The sequence below is a fragment of the Drosophila tropicalis genome, unplaced genomic scaffold (assembly GCF_018151085.1).
Source record: "Drosophila tropicalis isolate 14030-0801.00 unplaced genomic scaffold, ASM1815108v1 contig_593, whole genome shotgun sequence".
Lineage (NCBI taxonomy): Eukaryota > Metazoa > Arthropoda > Insecta > Diptera > Drosophilidae > Drosophila > Drosophila tropicalis.
The window spans coordinates 19,152,153-19,169,739 of NW_027173070.1; the positions used below are offsets into that span (position 1 = coordinate 19,152,153).

Below are 17,587 nucleotides of genomic sequence, written 5' to 3' on the forward strand. Positions count from 1 at the left end.
TACTTGAGTGAAGGGGCCAAGGGCCGACTGGAGGAGGGGATTATCTATAGTTCAGATTTTGTGTAATGGCGGGGGTGGAGGGGAATCTGACAGTTCAATGCACTGCATGCAAACTATTAACCAGGCATAGTCCAATAATTCTGCTGCCAAAATGCATTAACACAACAACAGCAACAACACAAATCAACCACCAAGAGAACACACTCACACGAGAGAGAACAAGCCATGCACTCTCTCTCTCTCTCTCAGTTTCTCCCCTGTCATGCTGCTCTCTGCTCAGCTTGAACATTTTTTTGATCCAGTGTTAAATCAGACTTTGCCGCAAGCGGATCGCAAGCGCTTGAAAGAAATCCGAAATTCAAAGAGCGCGGGCGCCTGCGTAATTTCCTAATCGAATCTCGTCGTGGAGAGGAGTTTCTCGAGGAGTGTTGTTGTGTTTTCTCAGTGATTTATTCTTTGTGTATATTTAGTAATTTGTTTTATGCATTCAAGTGTAAATTTCCTGTCTTCAAAAATCAACGGAAATCAAAAAGGAAACGGATATAACACACACAGACACACACACACACACACGAATACAGAGATGAAAATCAAAATCTAAACCGAGACAAATTTTATTTATTTTTCCCTCATTGTGTTGCTCGCATTTTAGTAACGGTTTTTGCAATTGATTTATTAACTTTTATGATCGAGGCTAAAAATCTCCAATGCTTTATAACAAATGAAATGAAATTACAACCGAAATCGAATTGTATTAAATCAAATTAAATGAAATGAAATGAATTTATTCAGTTATTACCCATTGTGATGTGCTTGAACAATAGCTAGAAGAAAAATAAATATAAATAAATAAATATTATTGTGCACCATTTAAACTGCGGTGGTAAGTCTTGTCTTCTTATTCATCATCATCATTTTTATAATAGTTAGAAAATTGCAAACTCATTCAACAAAAGGTCGAAACAATTAGTTGCCATAAATACATGGCAAAAACGTTCTAAAAACTGAGAGGGCGGTTCAATCTCACATCAATGTTGGTCCAATACTCTTTAGAATTTACAATGCAGCTGCTTCTTTCTTCTATATTATATAGACAGTCAAGTGATTTCAAATGGGTTTTAATTGGATTTTCTAACTACAGAGACTTGAAGCAAAAATATTTCAATTACTTCGTTTTTTTCTTCTATAATTGCTTAAGTGATTTTTCTTTCAAATGGTATAGGATATAGTCAATGGAGTTAAATGTTTCGGTTTAGGAATGTTTAAGGAATATATTATAAAATTAACATCAATTTTGATTTCAAACAATTAAAACTGCTGGAATTTTCTGCTAACCTTTTGAATTCTCTAAAGAATTTAACCTAGTCGGTTTCAGTCTGGGGCTAGGAACTAACTATCGACTCTAAAAACAGGACATCTGCCACTATATGGGCAAAGAGCAAGTATTTCAGCCCCAAATTTAAGACATTAACCCTTAAGATATGAATTGCAGTTGATGAGATTTTCCACATGTTGCACTATGACAACAAAATTTGAAAGAAATATCTCAAAAAACTTATTTATATTTAGATTCAACACTTTTTTAAGCAGATCTCAACATAAAATCTCCATCTTAAAAAGAATTGAGAGTCCTCTATAGAAGTTTAATTGTAAGACAAATATCTTGATAGAAATATCTTAAGTTTTAACCATTTTTTTGTTAAACAATCCTTAACAGAAAATCTCTAACTTTAGATTCATTAAGATATAAAAATTCTATATAATTTTAAACCACTTGTCAAAAGATTAAAATCAAATATCACCAAAAGCCGATTATCATCAGGTCTTCTTTTTTCAGAACGGGAATTTCGAACTATGAAATGCTTTCATTCCAAACATTTATGCTAGCAAATATGCCCCGCACTGTAGGCAAAGGGTATTAAAGTCAACTAAATGAGGTCGTCAACCAAGACAAGACAAAATGATGATAGAGCAATTTACTAACAAAAATCTAAACCTAGGCCACTCCTCTCTTTTCTTAACAATTGAGAAAAACGCACAAGAAGAGGAAAAAAAACTTTACTTAAATTTGATCTTACGTAACACATGCCGAGAATTCCTTTTGTTAGTCATTTGAACTTGCAAAATCTGTCGAATAAAACTAGCAATTTTATCATAACAAAAGAAATGAAATTTATTTTCATATCTTATTCCCTGCATCTGATTCTCTTGTTGGCCATAAATAAATTCTAAAGCGATTTGTTAGGAATTCTTTTATTTTGTTTCTGTTTCGCGCTGTAATTAAATTCCAAACAGAAGAAAGGCGTCTGGGCTCACATTAAAATTAAGAATTTGAAATTTGAGTTGAGCATTTCCAATGAAATTTTCTAAAGTCGCCGCCGCCCCATCAAATATTGATCATCAATCAGTCAGTCATAAATGATTATTGGTTTAGTTTTGGACAATGGAAAATGTATCTATTGTAGATACAATCTTTATAATTACATATAGAATTTCAGCGGTTGACTCAAGTCAGTTGGAAATGTCTATTCTATCTCTTCTCACTTTTTTCTGTCTCTGTCATTTGTTGGATTTGTTTATTAATTTGAATTTGAATAACAATTGATGGAGCTTCCCTCATTGAAAATGCACATAAAAGAAAAGACCCGAAACCCTTTTCCACTTATAGATACATCCTGTCTTTTTTTTCGTGTAATTTACATATTTCTCTCGCTCTCTCTCTCTCTTTCTCTCTCTGTCTCTCTATTTTTTATTTGGGGGTCTTTTTTTTTGTTGTTGATGATGTTGTTTTTCAATGCTAACAACCTAATCAATATAGGTTTTTGTTTGGTTTTTGTTTATGTTAATTTTGCAGGTGAATGTTTCTGTTGAAGAGCCACAGATACTATCTTCTTGTGATTGTTCATTCACTTTCATTTGATTTCCATTGCTTTTGCCTTGGATTTGTGTTAACAATTAAAATTGTGAGTCTCCAACAACTATCCATCTATCGATTTCGCTTTCCGTTTATTGATATTAGCCAATTTTCTAGACTTTCTTGGCATTAATCTAACTAACTATGTTTGTGACTTTCTAAGAGCCGGGAGACAACTGAATTGATTTGCATAAATGATATGTCAGATGCAAAATGAGGTGACTCGTAAAAGTAGTAGCAGGTTCACTAGCTTTCACGACCCCAATAGTCGTCAATCAGTCAACATTCAGCTGACATTCTAACTGAACTGAAATAATTGCCCATTGAAATGATGGCCAATTAAAGTATCTATTGACTCTGGGAGACTGGTAACATTTATTTGTTAAATGTGAAAGAAAAATATTTGTTAAAGAAACCGGATCATATTCTAGTATTGCTTACCTATTGACTATTTTCCATAAAGTAAATATTTCCACAGCAGTTTTGTAATAAATATTAAAACTAATTAAATTTGTTTTAGAAACAAAAAACAATTTGTTATTTGTCACGGAATTCAAAGTGATTATCTTCCTTACATAATTTAGACATTTTATGGACATACTTACTTAAGAAGATAGAATAACTTACATCTGTCTGATGTTTCTCTGTCGAAAAGTGTGATGAAAATACTTTGGATACTCAAAGTTTATATGAAATACCGTTAATTACAATCAATTTTAGCTTCAGTGTTGGTGATTTTTCAGTTTCACTTTCAATTTACTAACAATACTAAACTTTCTGACAAAATAATGGCTAAATAATTAATAAAGATTTGAAAAAGGCAAGCCTTATTAGTTTGTCAACAAAAAGAAATGAATCAATCGACATGTTGAACATTTTTTCGTAGTTCAAAAGTAGTGACAAAGCTAATATGACCTTTGAGAAATGTAGGTAATAAATCATAAACATATAAACCTAAAACTTTCTTGTTTGTTTATGTGTCAAGTCAATTAAGTTGACTTTTTTTTTTGGGTATTCCTAGCTGGTTTTTTGTTTTGTGGCCCAACAGCTGGACCGTTTGATAGTTTTTTTTTTTTTTTAGTTTTGGCCCTGGTTATTGCCGCTGCTGCTGCTGCTCAGCCTCGATTAAACATTATCAATGTCGTGCTTATGGCTTTAATATACTTAATATTTATGTGTACTATTTGTTGTTGTTGTTTTGTTTGTATGACACTTGTGCTCACATACCAGAGCGTGAACAATAGTCAAGTGTGCCAATTTGTGTGAGTGTGTGTGTGTGAGTTCGCACGTTTGTGTGAGACATAAATTATTTATCTTTTGCCCAAAAGCAGAGTATCTCTACGCACACATTTGGGTGCAGGTGTTTGGAAATTACAAACCTACAAAAACCAAAACATTTTGTGTTTTTTTTCTTGCCCTCAAGCAAGAAACCAATGCAAACAAAATTAAGCAAAAACACTGCGAAATGATTAAAATAATTCATAACAGACACCTGCATTTAACATAATTATTATGACCTTTCGGTTTATTAAATAAAAAAAGAAAAAAGTTTCTCACAAAGTTTGAAGAAAACTCTGATGGAAATTAAGTTTTGCCTCCTGTGAGGATTGAACTCACGACCCCTGGTTTACAAGACCAGTGCTCTGCCACTGAGCTAAAGAGGCTTTGCCCAGCGCGCTGTCTAACTTGCCATAGCCATTACGCCCTCCACACTAACAGAACGATTCTTAACAGAGCTTTAACAGAAAGGCGGAATGAAATGGTACTGAAACACACACACACAAGACAGCCAGGTGTCGTCTCCATTTAAATATAATTGAACAATAGCAATAATAATAATGAAGAAAAACAAAAAAGACACAACAACAACAAATTAAGTTAATAATTTGCATAGTGGGCGCAAGCGCAAGCACATACACCTGAGCTCATCTCATAACAATTTGTTGGGTGCAGATCTCGCAAAAGCAACAACATTTAGATTGGAGTGGAGTGGATATGGGGATAGGGATGGGGATGGGACGAGGTCGGGCAACACCTTCAATCAAACAAAACGCGTTTTATATTATACTTATTGTAGATGCATACGACGATAAGTTGAAGGTGGGGGTGGAGCAGTGTTTACGTGGGGGGGTGCAGAAAGCTTTCTGACAGTGACAGTCACAAATATTTACATAGACAAACAGACAACTTGAAACTGTAATTTTTTGGAATTGCCTGCCTTTTTTTTTTTGTGCTTTGATTCGATTTGGTTTGCTGCATATATTCAATTTGCATATTAAACACATTTTCTATACAATTGCGTGGGAGATTTGATGCTGCCTTTTAACATTTGGAACAGAGGGACAGCCTAAATGACAAAATAACATGTCGTTGTTTTTGTCATATACCTTATGACCTAAGATTGCCATGGAATTTGTAAACAACTTATTTAGTATGGTTTTAAACAACAAATACATTAACTTAAACAAAGTCTTTTAAATCATCCATTAGGTGGGTAACCTAATCTTAGAAGGTAACTTTAAGTTATAGTTATGCGATAGATCCTATTCTTTGGAAAAATAAACATATAGAAAGAGCTTCTAAAGATCCCTAATTTGCCCTTCTCTTAATATTTTTTAATTAATGGCATTAATAGTATTTTCTTAGTGTTTTTCCTTGACCTATCTTTTTAAGAATATGGGAATGCTATTTTTTCACAAAATCAGAGAAATCGTATTTCAAATAAGGTTTTTCGCCTTTAATACATTTAACCCATAAGTGTCATCCAAGTCCTAACCATTGGATTATCAAATTACAGGCACATATGTATGTACATATGTATATAGACTAACTAATTGTAAGATTAATACTATATTATTTCTTCTTTCTTCTTCTTCCTTCCAAGATGCTTTCATGATCTAACCTTACCTTGGATACAATTTTTTAGTCATTCGATATAACACAACCACAAATAGACTAAATAGATCTATAAAAAATGGGTATGTCATTTCGATGACCTAAACTTCCCCAGATCTTATATAATTAGCAATCACTCTCTTTTCAATGCTAACCTAACCTTACTATCGAAGTTTTAACTTTAAGGTATCCGATACTAACTAGCATAAAGAACAGTTAAAAATCTACATCAAAGTGGTTTTCAATAACAATGTGTCAAGCTTTACTAAGAATTTATAATAGACATTCCATATCATAAACTAAATTTCCTAAAAAACGTAACCTTAACTTGTGGTAAAAAGTAAGATACCTTATCGAAGGGTATAACGAATATTGTTCGGATGTTCATATACCTAATTGTGAGATATTCCAGCTAATTGAAGTATTTTGTGGTGGAAATGGAAACTGGCGACATTAGTAATATAGAGAAAGAGAAGAAGAGAGAGGTAGAGGGAGACAGAGAGAACTTGTCATCATTATTTTGGCTTTTTAGGTCATTTTCGGTTTGATTGTGGACCGGAATTTCGTAGAGCGAACAAGTTTCACTTGTTATTGGCTAGCACCTCGACCTACCTGCTTGACCAGCGCAACGTTAGTTGTTTATTGTCATCATGATGATCATCATCATCATCATCATCATTATCATCAACATCAACATTATTCTACAATTCTACAACATCTAAAATGCAATTTAACAGTACATTTGCAACTAGTTCTTTGGCAAAACATCGTCACTAACTTTAGCACACATCTCTCCGCAGTATAGCGTAGCCAAATGGCTTCATAAACGTTAGTGTTTCTTTTTTTGTTTTGTCGGACTGACACCGGAAATACGCTGAAGAACAACAAAAAAAAAAAAAAATGTAAAGTAAACGAAAATTATTATTACTGAAGGGGGGAAGGGGAAAGAAAAACGCAACTGAGCGATGTACTACGCCTCTCTAGCTGGCAGTTGTTGTTGGTAATTATCAGTTACAAAGGCCACCACAAGGTACATTTGGTCTTGGTCTTGGTCTGGATAAGCTTCAGCGGTCTCAGCGCCCACATGTTTTCAGTTCTCTTGTGGGAAATACTTGAGGAGTTTGAGGCTTGACTTGGCTTGTGCTTCTTGTTCTTGTTCTCAAACACAAACTGAAACCCTTCTTACTTACTTACTTAGTTTCGGCACGCAAATCAGCATGCAATGTATTATGCACTTTTTCTCCCCCTATATTGCATAGTTGAATGATCTTCATGCTTCCCTGACTTTTTCTCACCCAAGCCAATTGTAGCCGAGACCAGCTCGCCCTGTCAGCCTCAGCTGCAATTTGGCAAATAGGTCTTCCACAGTCAAACTAGCTGGCTTTAATTTGAGCTCATTAGCAAAGCTCTTGAAGCTAAAAAACAAAACACTAAATACATAGAAAACTGTTAATGTGCGAGTACCTACTACCAGACACAGCCAAACAGTCTCTCAGCTTCCAACTTAAGGCGAAAAATTAGATTAATGATAGGCCCACATTGGTTTGAAACAAAACAATAGGAACACAACACAGCAACAACTAGTTCCTAGTTCTGGCAACACGCGAAATAAACAAAGTGATGAAGAGTTCTAAGCATCTATGAAGGCAATTAGACAAGCGAGTGAGACTAATGACTAAAGCAAAATGATACAATGTCAAAAGATAGCCACAGATACAAGATACATGCATAAACTGAAATTAACAAAAAAAAAAAAAAAAAATGGGTAGAACTAATAAAGAGGAAACTAAAAAAGTATCTAGGAGAAGGGAGGCATAAAAAAGATTGTTGGGATGCCAACAACACGCGGTGTTCCCAAGCGGTCCCCCATCTAAGTACTAACCGCGCCCGACGTTGCTTAATTTCGGTGATCGGACGAGAACCGATGTATTCAACGTAGTATGGTCGTTGGCGAGATATGCTAAACTGTTGAATGGTTTTTTTCAACAAAAAGCTCTAGTGAAAGCTCCTTAAAGTTCTAGATACTAAAAACAGGTTGAACTTTTGTAGCTGACGGATGGGTATTCGAATAAAGTGAATCCTTCTCGAAAGGGTTTTGGAGTTCTTTATTTTTTTACAAGTTGATGTTCACGAATAATATCAATGAAGTTTATTTAAACACTTTTAAAGATAAAGTGAAGTTAGAGTAAGGAAAAAGGTGGTGCTTATATTTATAAAAAAGATTTGGGAACAAGTTCAGTATATAAATGGTAAATATCTGATATTTATTAAATACAATGAATGTAATACAAATATTAAGTACAATAGAATCCGGTTATAACGACTCCGCTTATAACGTCCGTCTAATTATAGCGACTAAAGTTCGTTGAGTGATTGGTTGGGCCCAATATAAACTTATATGAAAGGGCCTCCGCTTAGTTCGTCTTCCGGATATAAGAAAGAAACTCGTCAGTCCCTTGAGCACAGTTATAACCAGATTCTCTGTATGTATCAGATATTTTTTAGTTGATCATTGTTTGTTTTTGCTTACCTTTTGTCTTATATTTCTTTCAATATTAAATTCTTAATCTTACATTAATTGATATATTGTTGTTCTACAAATGTATCCATCTAAAACTAATATACAATTTGTAATCTTCATTTGTTAGTTAGGTCTTCTGTCTTTGCAATTTTGGGGTATTCAATTTTGTATATCTTTTCGCTTTTTGGTTTCAAAACTATTCAGAAATGAAACTGATTATGGTAGATGCCTGTAGATCGTTTAGTAGAAATCAAAAAGTATTTTCTAATTCAAACTATCTATGTATATGTATATATGTAAGTATAGGAAAAACGTTGTTTGTCGGACTGTTCGGATATGCTATTTAAACGCATCTTTTTGTTTATAGAACTTGCTTCTCTTCTTAGCCAATAAGGAACATAAAAGTATCTAACTGTGTTTATAGATTCTCACATCTCTTAGACAGCATAAAAGATACTTAAGTATGTCACACAAGTAAGTACCACTCGAATGTACATATCTGTATGAAGATATATAGAGTATGAATGGAAACTCTTTGTGTCGTCCGTCCGTTTGTGTCGTTTCGAGCAACAAAGCAAGTGAAAAGGCATCAAAAGAAAGAAATCGAGTTGCCGCCACATTAGGTAATGTGATCTATGTATATACATATGTATGTATGTGTGTAGGCAAACTGTAACCGCAACCGACCGCAGTCAGTCACAGTATCTTTCAGTGCTTATCTTGAGGCTAGGGCAAATCTGCATATCGAATGCATTTCTTTGTTTTGGCCCAAAGCAAGGCAAACGACTTTTGCCACCACCAAAAACAAGAAGAAAAAGAAAAAGTGCGTCTTACCATGAGATCTCGACACTGTGTAACGGTATTTACAGCTGCTCATTTGCATGGGATAACAATAATTTCTCCCTTCTGTTTCTTAATGTTTAATATTTCATTGGAAAAAAAATTAAAGGTTCTATGAGCTGATAATTAAGCTAGCTGAAACGAGACTAACGACGAACCGAAAATTGCAAACATTCAAAAAAACGAAGACAACCTCAACAACAATCTATGTGTCTCTGTTGGTCCACCCCTTCACCCGTCACTTACCCTCATCTCTCCCCTCATTTAGTTTGTGGTTGAGTTGGCAATTGTTTTTGCTCTGCCAAGCGGAACCAGACATCTAAGTGACTCTTTGAATAGAGTGAATTTTGCAAAGAGTTGAGTTTGATTTGAAGATTAACTCCTGCCAAGTTGAATTACAGTTCAAAAGTTCATAACAATTTATTTTGCTTGTTTTTTTGCAGGGCTAATTTCAATTTCAATTTCAATTGGAGTTCAAAACGTGTTGTGACCCATTCATTATGGATTCCGGAAGTGTGGTTAGTGAACCGATTTCTGCGCATCATCGCGCCTTTGCCAAACAGAAATCCGCTTCAATGGTAAGTTGTGTAAACATTTTTAATCATAATCAAAATACATATATGTATGTACATATATTGCCGGGTCTTTGGTGTAAGGCCCTGTATTTAATAATCTACATCCATCTATTGTCTAATTCGATTATATAAGACACTAATTAGTTATAGACACGCATGTAGTCTATGTAGTCTTAACTCCACCTTACATACTCTGGGTACATAAATACATACATACATGCTGCATGTTTTAAATATTTTACATAATTTCACGCTAGAAAGTTGTCGAAAATGAAATGCATGAACAAGTGTGTTCCCCCTCTCCGACTCGGCCCCTTCTTAGGTAAACAACAATAGAAATGGCAACTCAACAGTCGAAAAATTAATAAACCGTTGAATCCACCCATACGAAAGATGAAAAAACAACAACAATTTACACACTATCAAATTGTAAATGCATTGTAATGCAACACTTTCACAACGATGCAAAGTCATTCAATTGCAACCAACAAGACGATGATGCATCTTTATCTATCAGAAAATGATTTCCAAACTTTGACGTGTTGAGAGATTTATAACAAAAATTCAAGACTCTGTTGTTTTGGAATTCAACGAAGCGACACCTACGAAGAAAGCAAAGGGAAGATAATAATGAAAGACTTTTCATTTCTAGATAGAAAACAAATTCTTGGAATATGTATAAACTTTTCATTTTCCACGAATTTCGTTAGTTTCTAAAGTCTTCTTTATCACAATTTTTTGTATAAGCACTGCTAATATTTATCAAACATATGTACAGTAGAATACGGTTATAACGACTCAGTGCGGTTTTAGCGACTAAAGTTCGATGAGTAATACAAACTTATATGAAAGGGCCTACGTTTAGTATGTTTTTCGGATATATCGTCGGTCCCTTGAGTGTCGTTATAACCGGACTCTACTGTATATAGTTCACCTTACCGATTCAGAGTGGTTTCGCTTGGAATCAAGGCGGATTAGTTTGTGATATGGAAATTGATTACCAATTTACTTATTTACCTATCAAAGTTAAACATTTTGAATATTATTTTATTTTTCTAAATGATTCTTATTCAAAAATATTCATAGCTAAAAAAGTGAACGTTCAATATGAAATAAATTAAGTGTTTATTTCTAGTAATTAGTTAAATTTCTGCAGTGATTTCTGCAAGATGAACAAATTTTAAATAAACGCCAAAATAATTTTAATACTTGATAAGTAGCTTTCGGGGTTACTTCGGACTTAAATGTATATGGTAAAATTCTTTCAAATTCAACAAAAATTGTATGAGCATTGGAATAGTTTAGACATCAGCTAATTGCTTTCTAGGCAAATAATTTGATTAAAAATGAATCAAAAATCCATTGAAATAGATTTCTGAGGATACTTGAAATTGAAAATCTTAAAATTGTAATCGATTTTCCTTTGAAAGTGACTGATTTGTTATTTTTGTTCTATGGTAGAATAACATATCTAATAAAATAGTAAGATCTTATTTTTCTTTGGAATTTTCTAAACATGACAATTTAATTTCTAAAAGTGGCTTAAGATTTTTAAAACTACGAGAATGGAACTTTGAGAGCTTTAATACAAAATTGTCCAAAACTGTTATTTTAAATGAACAGCTTTTAAAATGTAAGTGTTTACATTTACAAGGTGTGAGGCAATCTAAAAAAAAACGCCATGGAAAAAGGCTTTTGATCCCTTTTCAGGAAACAGGCGAAAATTTAACAATGAAATTATCTCCCATTTTTGAGACCAAGATAAGTCAAGGACTTATCGTTTTAAATTATTAAGTTTAATTTAATTATCTAGGTAATTGTAAACGAGAATTAATTCTAAATTACAATGTGTAATAAAACCTGAACCAAACTGACCTTCAGGCTAAGCCAAGTTTAATTACCAAAACCAATTTATATTCAATAAATTTATCTATAAAAATTCCCATGCATTTATTAGTGTGCTTCTTGGTTAACATAAGCTAAACTTAGTCCAATGTTTAACTTTCAAATGTGTGTTAGAAAACCACACCCAAATATCATTTCAAGATAGAAAAACCCAATTTCAAAGTATTATATCTTATAATAGAATTTGCAAATCTTTTGCCATCAATTTGTGTTTCTCATATCATCAGATCAAATATCACCTCATAAGTTGGACCATTTCCTCTTTTATATTTTTTTTGTACTATTATTATTTTTGCTTGGCAAATTAGTAACACAAAAAAGAAGTTTCAGACACAAACAATAAAACTTTCACTGAAAGTGATGAAATGATTGAAAGCCCCAGCATTTCTTTCTGTTTCTTTTGGTTACCTTTCAGCTATTACAATGATACATGATCGTTAAATGGCGCATCGCTAATATGTTTAGTCATCAGATCGAGTTCGAAACTTATGAATAAACTGAGCTGAACTAATTGAAAAACAACAACACGTTTTCTCTCCTCCAACCCATAAGATGAAGTAATAAAATCATAACAAGATCCTAGTTAAATCTCACCCCAAATGAAATGAATTTCAATTACTTTTCACACCCTTTGACAAAAGCAAGACAAAGATAATTCATTTTCTACAATTTCTCAACACGAAATCGGACATTGACTTTGTGAGACTCCAAGGAACATTTGACCAGTTCTTACTTCTTGTCTACTACCTACCCTCATGTAAAATATTCACTTCCTCGCAAAATATGTAGATCAAAAAAAAATATATTCTCACGCTCCGCAACTGGACATTGTCCAGATGGAAAAAGGGGTGTGTCTTTTCTGTAATAAATTTCTCAACATCTTTTTTGGAAACAAATAAAAGAAAGAGAAAGAAGGGTGGGTTGGGTTGAAAAAGGTTACCCTCAATTGCATTGCCCTAAAGGGTGATAGGGTGATTGGGTCTTTGGGTGACTTGGTGGGTTCTTGCTACCCGGTCACGTAGTCCAATGGCCACTTGAAAGCTTTTAACGCAACAGGTTAGCTTTCGAGTTCGAAATTGATGCGAAAGCATGGTGTTTTTTTCGAAAAGCTTTCTCAGTTGACAACATCAGCTGTTAGTAGGCGCTACAGTGAGACGACTTTCCCCTTTTTGTTAAAATTTTACAGATTTGTTTTGTAAACATTAAGTTTTTTATATATTAAAATTGTGATAATCAAAATTCAAAATTTACTGTGATAATCTGACGCAAGATTAAGCTCTCTCTCTAACAAACTTAACTACCTCAGGAGTTAAGCCAACTTTGATACCTTCCATAAAAAAAAAGTATTTGTGAATATTAATTGGGTAATTATATGATTAATGAGACAAAATACTATCAGATATGATAGCGCGATCTTTATCACCCACCCACGAAGCAATAGTCGAGCACCGAGTAAAAAACGACAAACGACAAAAATGGTTTATGCGGGGCGCCTCGTCAATTTTAGTCTAACAGCCATCAGTAGACTCTCGACAGTCCAAGCGTTGAATACAAATAGTAAACTATTAGCTAACAACCCACGACAACTGGCCACGACAATGTGCAGTTTCCCGGAACGTATCAAATTCTCATCGGATTTCTTTTTTCGTCAAGTATGTCACAATTTGCTATATCTCTGTGATTATCTGTGAGATCTTATCTGTGATGAAATTCTTAAACCCCTAAGCTCTTTGATGGTGAGAGCAGTACTTATAGCTACTTACTGGCCGATATCTCCACCAAAGAAGCTGTGATAATTGATCCCGTCTTGGAGCAAGCTAAGCGTGATGCACAATTGGTCAAAGATTTGGGTCTTCAGCTAAAATATGCCAGTAAGTGTGCGGAAATACTCGATTAAATTGAATTTCATCATTTCAAATGGAAATTTCCTCACAGTCAACACCCATATGCATGCGGATCACATAACGGGCAGTGGTTGGCTACGTCAATTAACCGGCTGTCAGACAATTATAGCAGCTGCCAGTGGTGCCAAAGCAGATCTTCATTTGAAGGAGGGTGATAAAATTCAATTTGGACGTCATTCAATTGATGCTTTAGCCACGCCAGGACATACAAATGGTTGTATGAGCTATGTGATAAAGGAACAAGGTTGTATCTTTACGGGAGATACCATTCTTATACGTGGCTGTGGGCGTACAGATTTTCAAGAGGGCAATCCCAAGAATCTCTATGAGAATGTGCATCAAAAGATTTTCACATTACCCGAGAATTATCGCATATATCCAGCCCACGACTACAAGTGAGTTGAAAGTAAAGAGACTAACCTGGATCAGAGAGTATTATACATCGGTTTTTTATATAGGGGACAATTGGAGAGCAGTGTGTGGGAGGAGAAACGTCTTAATCCACGTTTGACCAAAAATCTAGAAGAGTTTATCGAAATTATGAATAATCTCAATTTACCATATCCCAAGAAAATTGGTTAGTAACTTTGACAAAGCAAAAACAAATGAAATTCTGTTCTAAAGGAAACAATATTCAATTGCAGATGTTTCAGTGCCTGCCAATCGGGAGTGTGGAGTCTATGATATACCCAAGGAGCAATAAATTCAATAAACTTTGAACAATTATCTAATAAATGATTACATATTCTGCATCAAAATAACCTCACTGAACTTGTTTTTAAGGGTTTTCTGATGGGCTCCTGAAAAGGAGAGAAATCTAGTGCTTAATCATCTGGTTAATAAGATTTTCTGTTTGTTCTTCTACTATTTTGCAGACCATACTCAATCCCAAGAGTTGTGCCAGTGCAGCAAAGTTCAGTCTTCATACAGCTAACGAGCATCATGAGACTATTACATCAACACACGGCTCAGCCTCGACAACAGGACGAAGGCGAAAAGCTGGCTCATTGGGCGGAACACTCTCCTCGCGCTCTACACGCAGTGAGTCGAAGGAGTTGCGTTCAGCTCTCCAGGATCGTGAGGCAGTTATACAGAATCTACGTATACAGCTTTGCCTAGGCAAATTGCCACGCCCCACGGGTCCACCTTTGGATGAAAATGAGAAACCAGCCGCGGAACAGAAATTGAATCGTCTGAAAACCGAAGCCGAGAACAAGCGTATTAAAATCAAGAATTTGAAAAGTGCTCTAGAGAAATTAGATATCACAGAGTAAGTGGAAAGATTATTTGATTTGAAAGTTTACTAAAGACTTGTTTTTTTTTTCTATAGCAACATTGACATACGAATACGTCAGGCTGAATTGGAATATGCCTTGGGACGGGAGGAGTTGCAAATGCTATCGATTGTGGAAGAAGCAAGAGCTCTGCAGGCACGCCTTGAAAAATCCAAGCCGGAGGCACAAACTCTCTATCATATCATTAGTTCGGGTGTCTCGTTGAGTTTGCATGCCGTTCATGCCACCTCTGGGCGTTGGGCTGCCCAACAGAGAGCCGATCAGCCGGGTTTCTATATCGAATGGGCTCTCGAAGGTGATGGCCTCTATAAGGGTGATCGTATATTGGAAATCAATGGACGTCTTGTGACCAGTAAGACCAAAGAAGAGCTACAGAGGCATGTTGGTAACTCGGGCAAATGTCAAATGGTTGTTTTACGTAAAAAATCTGTACCCATACCGCAAAAGCAACTTGATCAAGAGAAGGAAAACAACATGAGACTGCAGCATCGAATATCGTATTTGGAAGAGCAAGTAAAGGAATTGCAAACGGTCAAAGAGCAACCACATCAGCAACAACAGCAGCAACAGCAACAGCCTCATGGACAACATCATCATCATCAACATCAGCAACATCAACAACAATCTCAGCATGTGACCAGCATTAGTATATCTTCACCACCATCAACGCCACCCGAGAAGCCTCTAATCTTTCAGCGTGGCAATTATATAACCACTTTGGTTGGCGGCAAACCCATTGAGCTAATGGGTGAAGATCTTAATCACAATTCCAATCATGTCACCAAGACTCTGATCAAAGAGAACACCCACATAGATCTAAGAGAAAGAGAAAGGGAACGCTTGCCCAATATGTATTCCATGCCCTCCAAATCCTTGTCTGCCTCAAAGATCTCCATTAATAGCGATTCCGCTTATATGCAGCAACATAAACGCGAGAAGGAACGAAGACAACATCGCGAACGAGAACGACCTAGAGATGCTCTGCAGCAACAGCAGCAACTACACAGAGAACATCTAATGAGTGCTCATGCACGTAGTGTAGAGCATTTGAATCAATATAATGGGTAAGTTTGAGTACAAATGACTGCGTTCTTCTCAAATTCTAATCTCACTCTTTTTGTTAGGCGTCGTGAATTGCCCCGTCAAAGTGAAGCTCAGACTCTGCGATCACGTCTTCCCAGCGATATGCGTAGTGTTAAGTCTCTGGATTTCGATAGTGAAACGGAAACAACGAAACCATCAAATGGGAACAACACCACAGAAGCTACACGCACCACCCACCATGTACGTCCCACACCGCCAAAGAAACCTTTGCGTCTTTCGCTTCAGCGTGCCCAGAGCTTGCAAACAGTTGAACTGAATCCCCACAATGAACTCATCGAACGAAAGCGACCCATGAAGCGGGTCCACAATAAACCTCCACCAGGTTCGCCACCCAGCGATGAGAACTGTAGTCCTTCACCTCCATTGCACACAGCCTCTCTGGGCAGGCATAAGCTAATCTAAACAAATCACTTGTACTTATTTTTTATTGTAGTTTAAGCAACCAACAACAGGCGGACATGTGCAAAATTATAATTAGTTTTAGTTGAACATTTTTGCTTTCATTAATGTGTAACTAACTTTCGGTACTTTGTGTACTTTAACCATTATTTCTAAGTAGGTCTTGGCTTGGCTATGATGCATTATCATCAATTTCAGTATACGTAATTCATATAATTGAGATATTTTTGTATTATTGTATATCAAGTTAATTAGCACAATTTAATTCTGAATACACGAACCTTTATTTTGCTTTCAATTTATGTGCATTTTGTTATTTTATTTGATGATGAAAGCAGAGGCAGCTGGTAAGTAAAATTACTCTAAATATTAGCACTGTCGAGCCGACAGCCAGAATAAGTATACCTAATTCAAATCTTATATTATAAGAGATCTAATTAAATTAACTATTTAAAACTGATTTGTGTTTTTAGAACTACTTTTCTCCAAATTGAGTAATATTTCTAGGCAGATTTAATTGATTTCAAAAATGAATTTGGTATTGCTGAATACTACTAGTTCTATTTAGATTAAATATGAATTCTATATGGTTCTGATTTTAATCTCTGATTTATTTAACGCAATGTAGAAAACTGTTTTGAATTTCCAGTACTCGATAGGTTCTTCTCTAAGCCTTTTTCTTCTATATAGCATGCTTAAACGCTTTGATTGTTATACCTTATACCCATAGGGTAAAATGGTATATTAAAGTCGCCAAAATGTATGTAACAGGCATAAGGAAGCTTTTCCGACTCCATAAAACATATACATACATATAATCTTGATCAGTATCAACAGTTGAGTCGATCTAGCCATGTCCGTCTGTCCGTCTGTATGGACCAGCAGATATCGGAGACTAAAAAAGCTAGAACCACCAAGTTTGGTATGTAGGTTCGTTTAGTATGTAGATTGGTCGAGTTTATTTCACATGTTTTCCACGCCCCTTTCCGCCCCCGCAATTTAAAGAAAACGTTTATCTCAAAAACTATTCTAGCTAGAGACACCATATTTGGTGTGTATTTTAAAAAGACTCGATTATCTATCTTTCTCATTGTACTAGTTTAATCTGCTCTGAATTTTTTTAATTTTATTAATTTTTTCTATTTATGTCTGAAGATTATAGAGTTTCCTACATATAAGTATGTACATATGTATCTAGAACTGGTTTAAATTACTAATTCTACATATTTTTATTG

General features: G+C 35.1%; 2 protein-coding genes and 2 non-coding genes across 6 annotated transcripts; 2 read left to right on the forward strand and 2 right to left on the reverse strand.

Annotated features, from left to right (window-relative positions):
• The first annotated feature begins 756 nt into the window (after positions 1-756).
• Positions 757-16,650, forward strand: sprt (PDZ domain-containing protein sprite). The gene is made up of 5 exons (XM_068289823.1): positions 757-883; positions 9,614-9,748; positions 14,430-14,824; positions 14,885-15,913; positions 15,974-16,650. Exons 2-5 carry the CDS (start codon positions 9,671-9,673, stop codon positions 16,353-16,355), a joined length of 1,884 nt encoding a protein of 627 aa, XP_068145924.1. The 5' UTR covers positions 757-883; positions 9,614-9,670; the 3' UTR covers positions 16,356-16,650.
• TRNAT-UGU (transfer RNA threonine (anticodon UGU)) lies at positions 4,507-4,578 on the reverse strand. Its single transcript has one exon. It is a non-coding gene; the product is annotated as a tRNA-Thr (tRNA).
• On the reverse strand, positions 7,643-7,761 carry LOC137578423 (5S ribosomal RNA). Its single transcript, XR_011032635.1, has one exon. It is a non-coding gene; the product is annotated as a 5S ribosomal RNA (ribosomal RNA).
• On the forward strand, positions 12,781-14,315 carry LOC137576739 (persulfide dioxygenase ETHE1, mitochondrial). 3 transcript variants are annotated; one of them, XM_068290002.1, is made up of 6 exons: positions 12,781-13,014; positions 13,092-13,302; positions 13,377-13,521; positions 13,586-13,949; positions 14,013-14,131; positions 14,199-14,315. In XM_068290002.1, the coding sequence occupies exons 2-6, from the start codon at positions 13,126-13,128 to the stop codon at positions 14,255-14,257; spliced, it is 864 nt and encodes a 287-aa protein (XP_068146103.1). In that variant the 5' UTR covers positions 12,781-13,014; positions 13,092-13,125; the 3' UTR covers positions 14,258-14,315. The 3 variants fall into 3 exon arrangements, with proteins under 3 accessions (XP_068146103.1, XP_068146101.1, XP_068146102.1); XM_068290001.1 differs by having other exon boundaries at positions 12,782-13,014; positions 13,086-13,302; XM_068290000.1 differs by having other exon boundaries at positions 12,781-13,302.
• Positions 16,651-17,587: the final 937 nt, after the last annotated feature.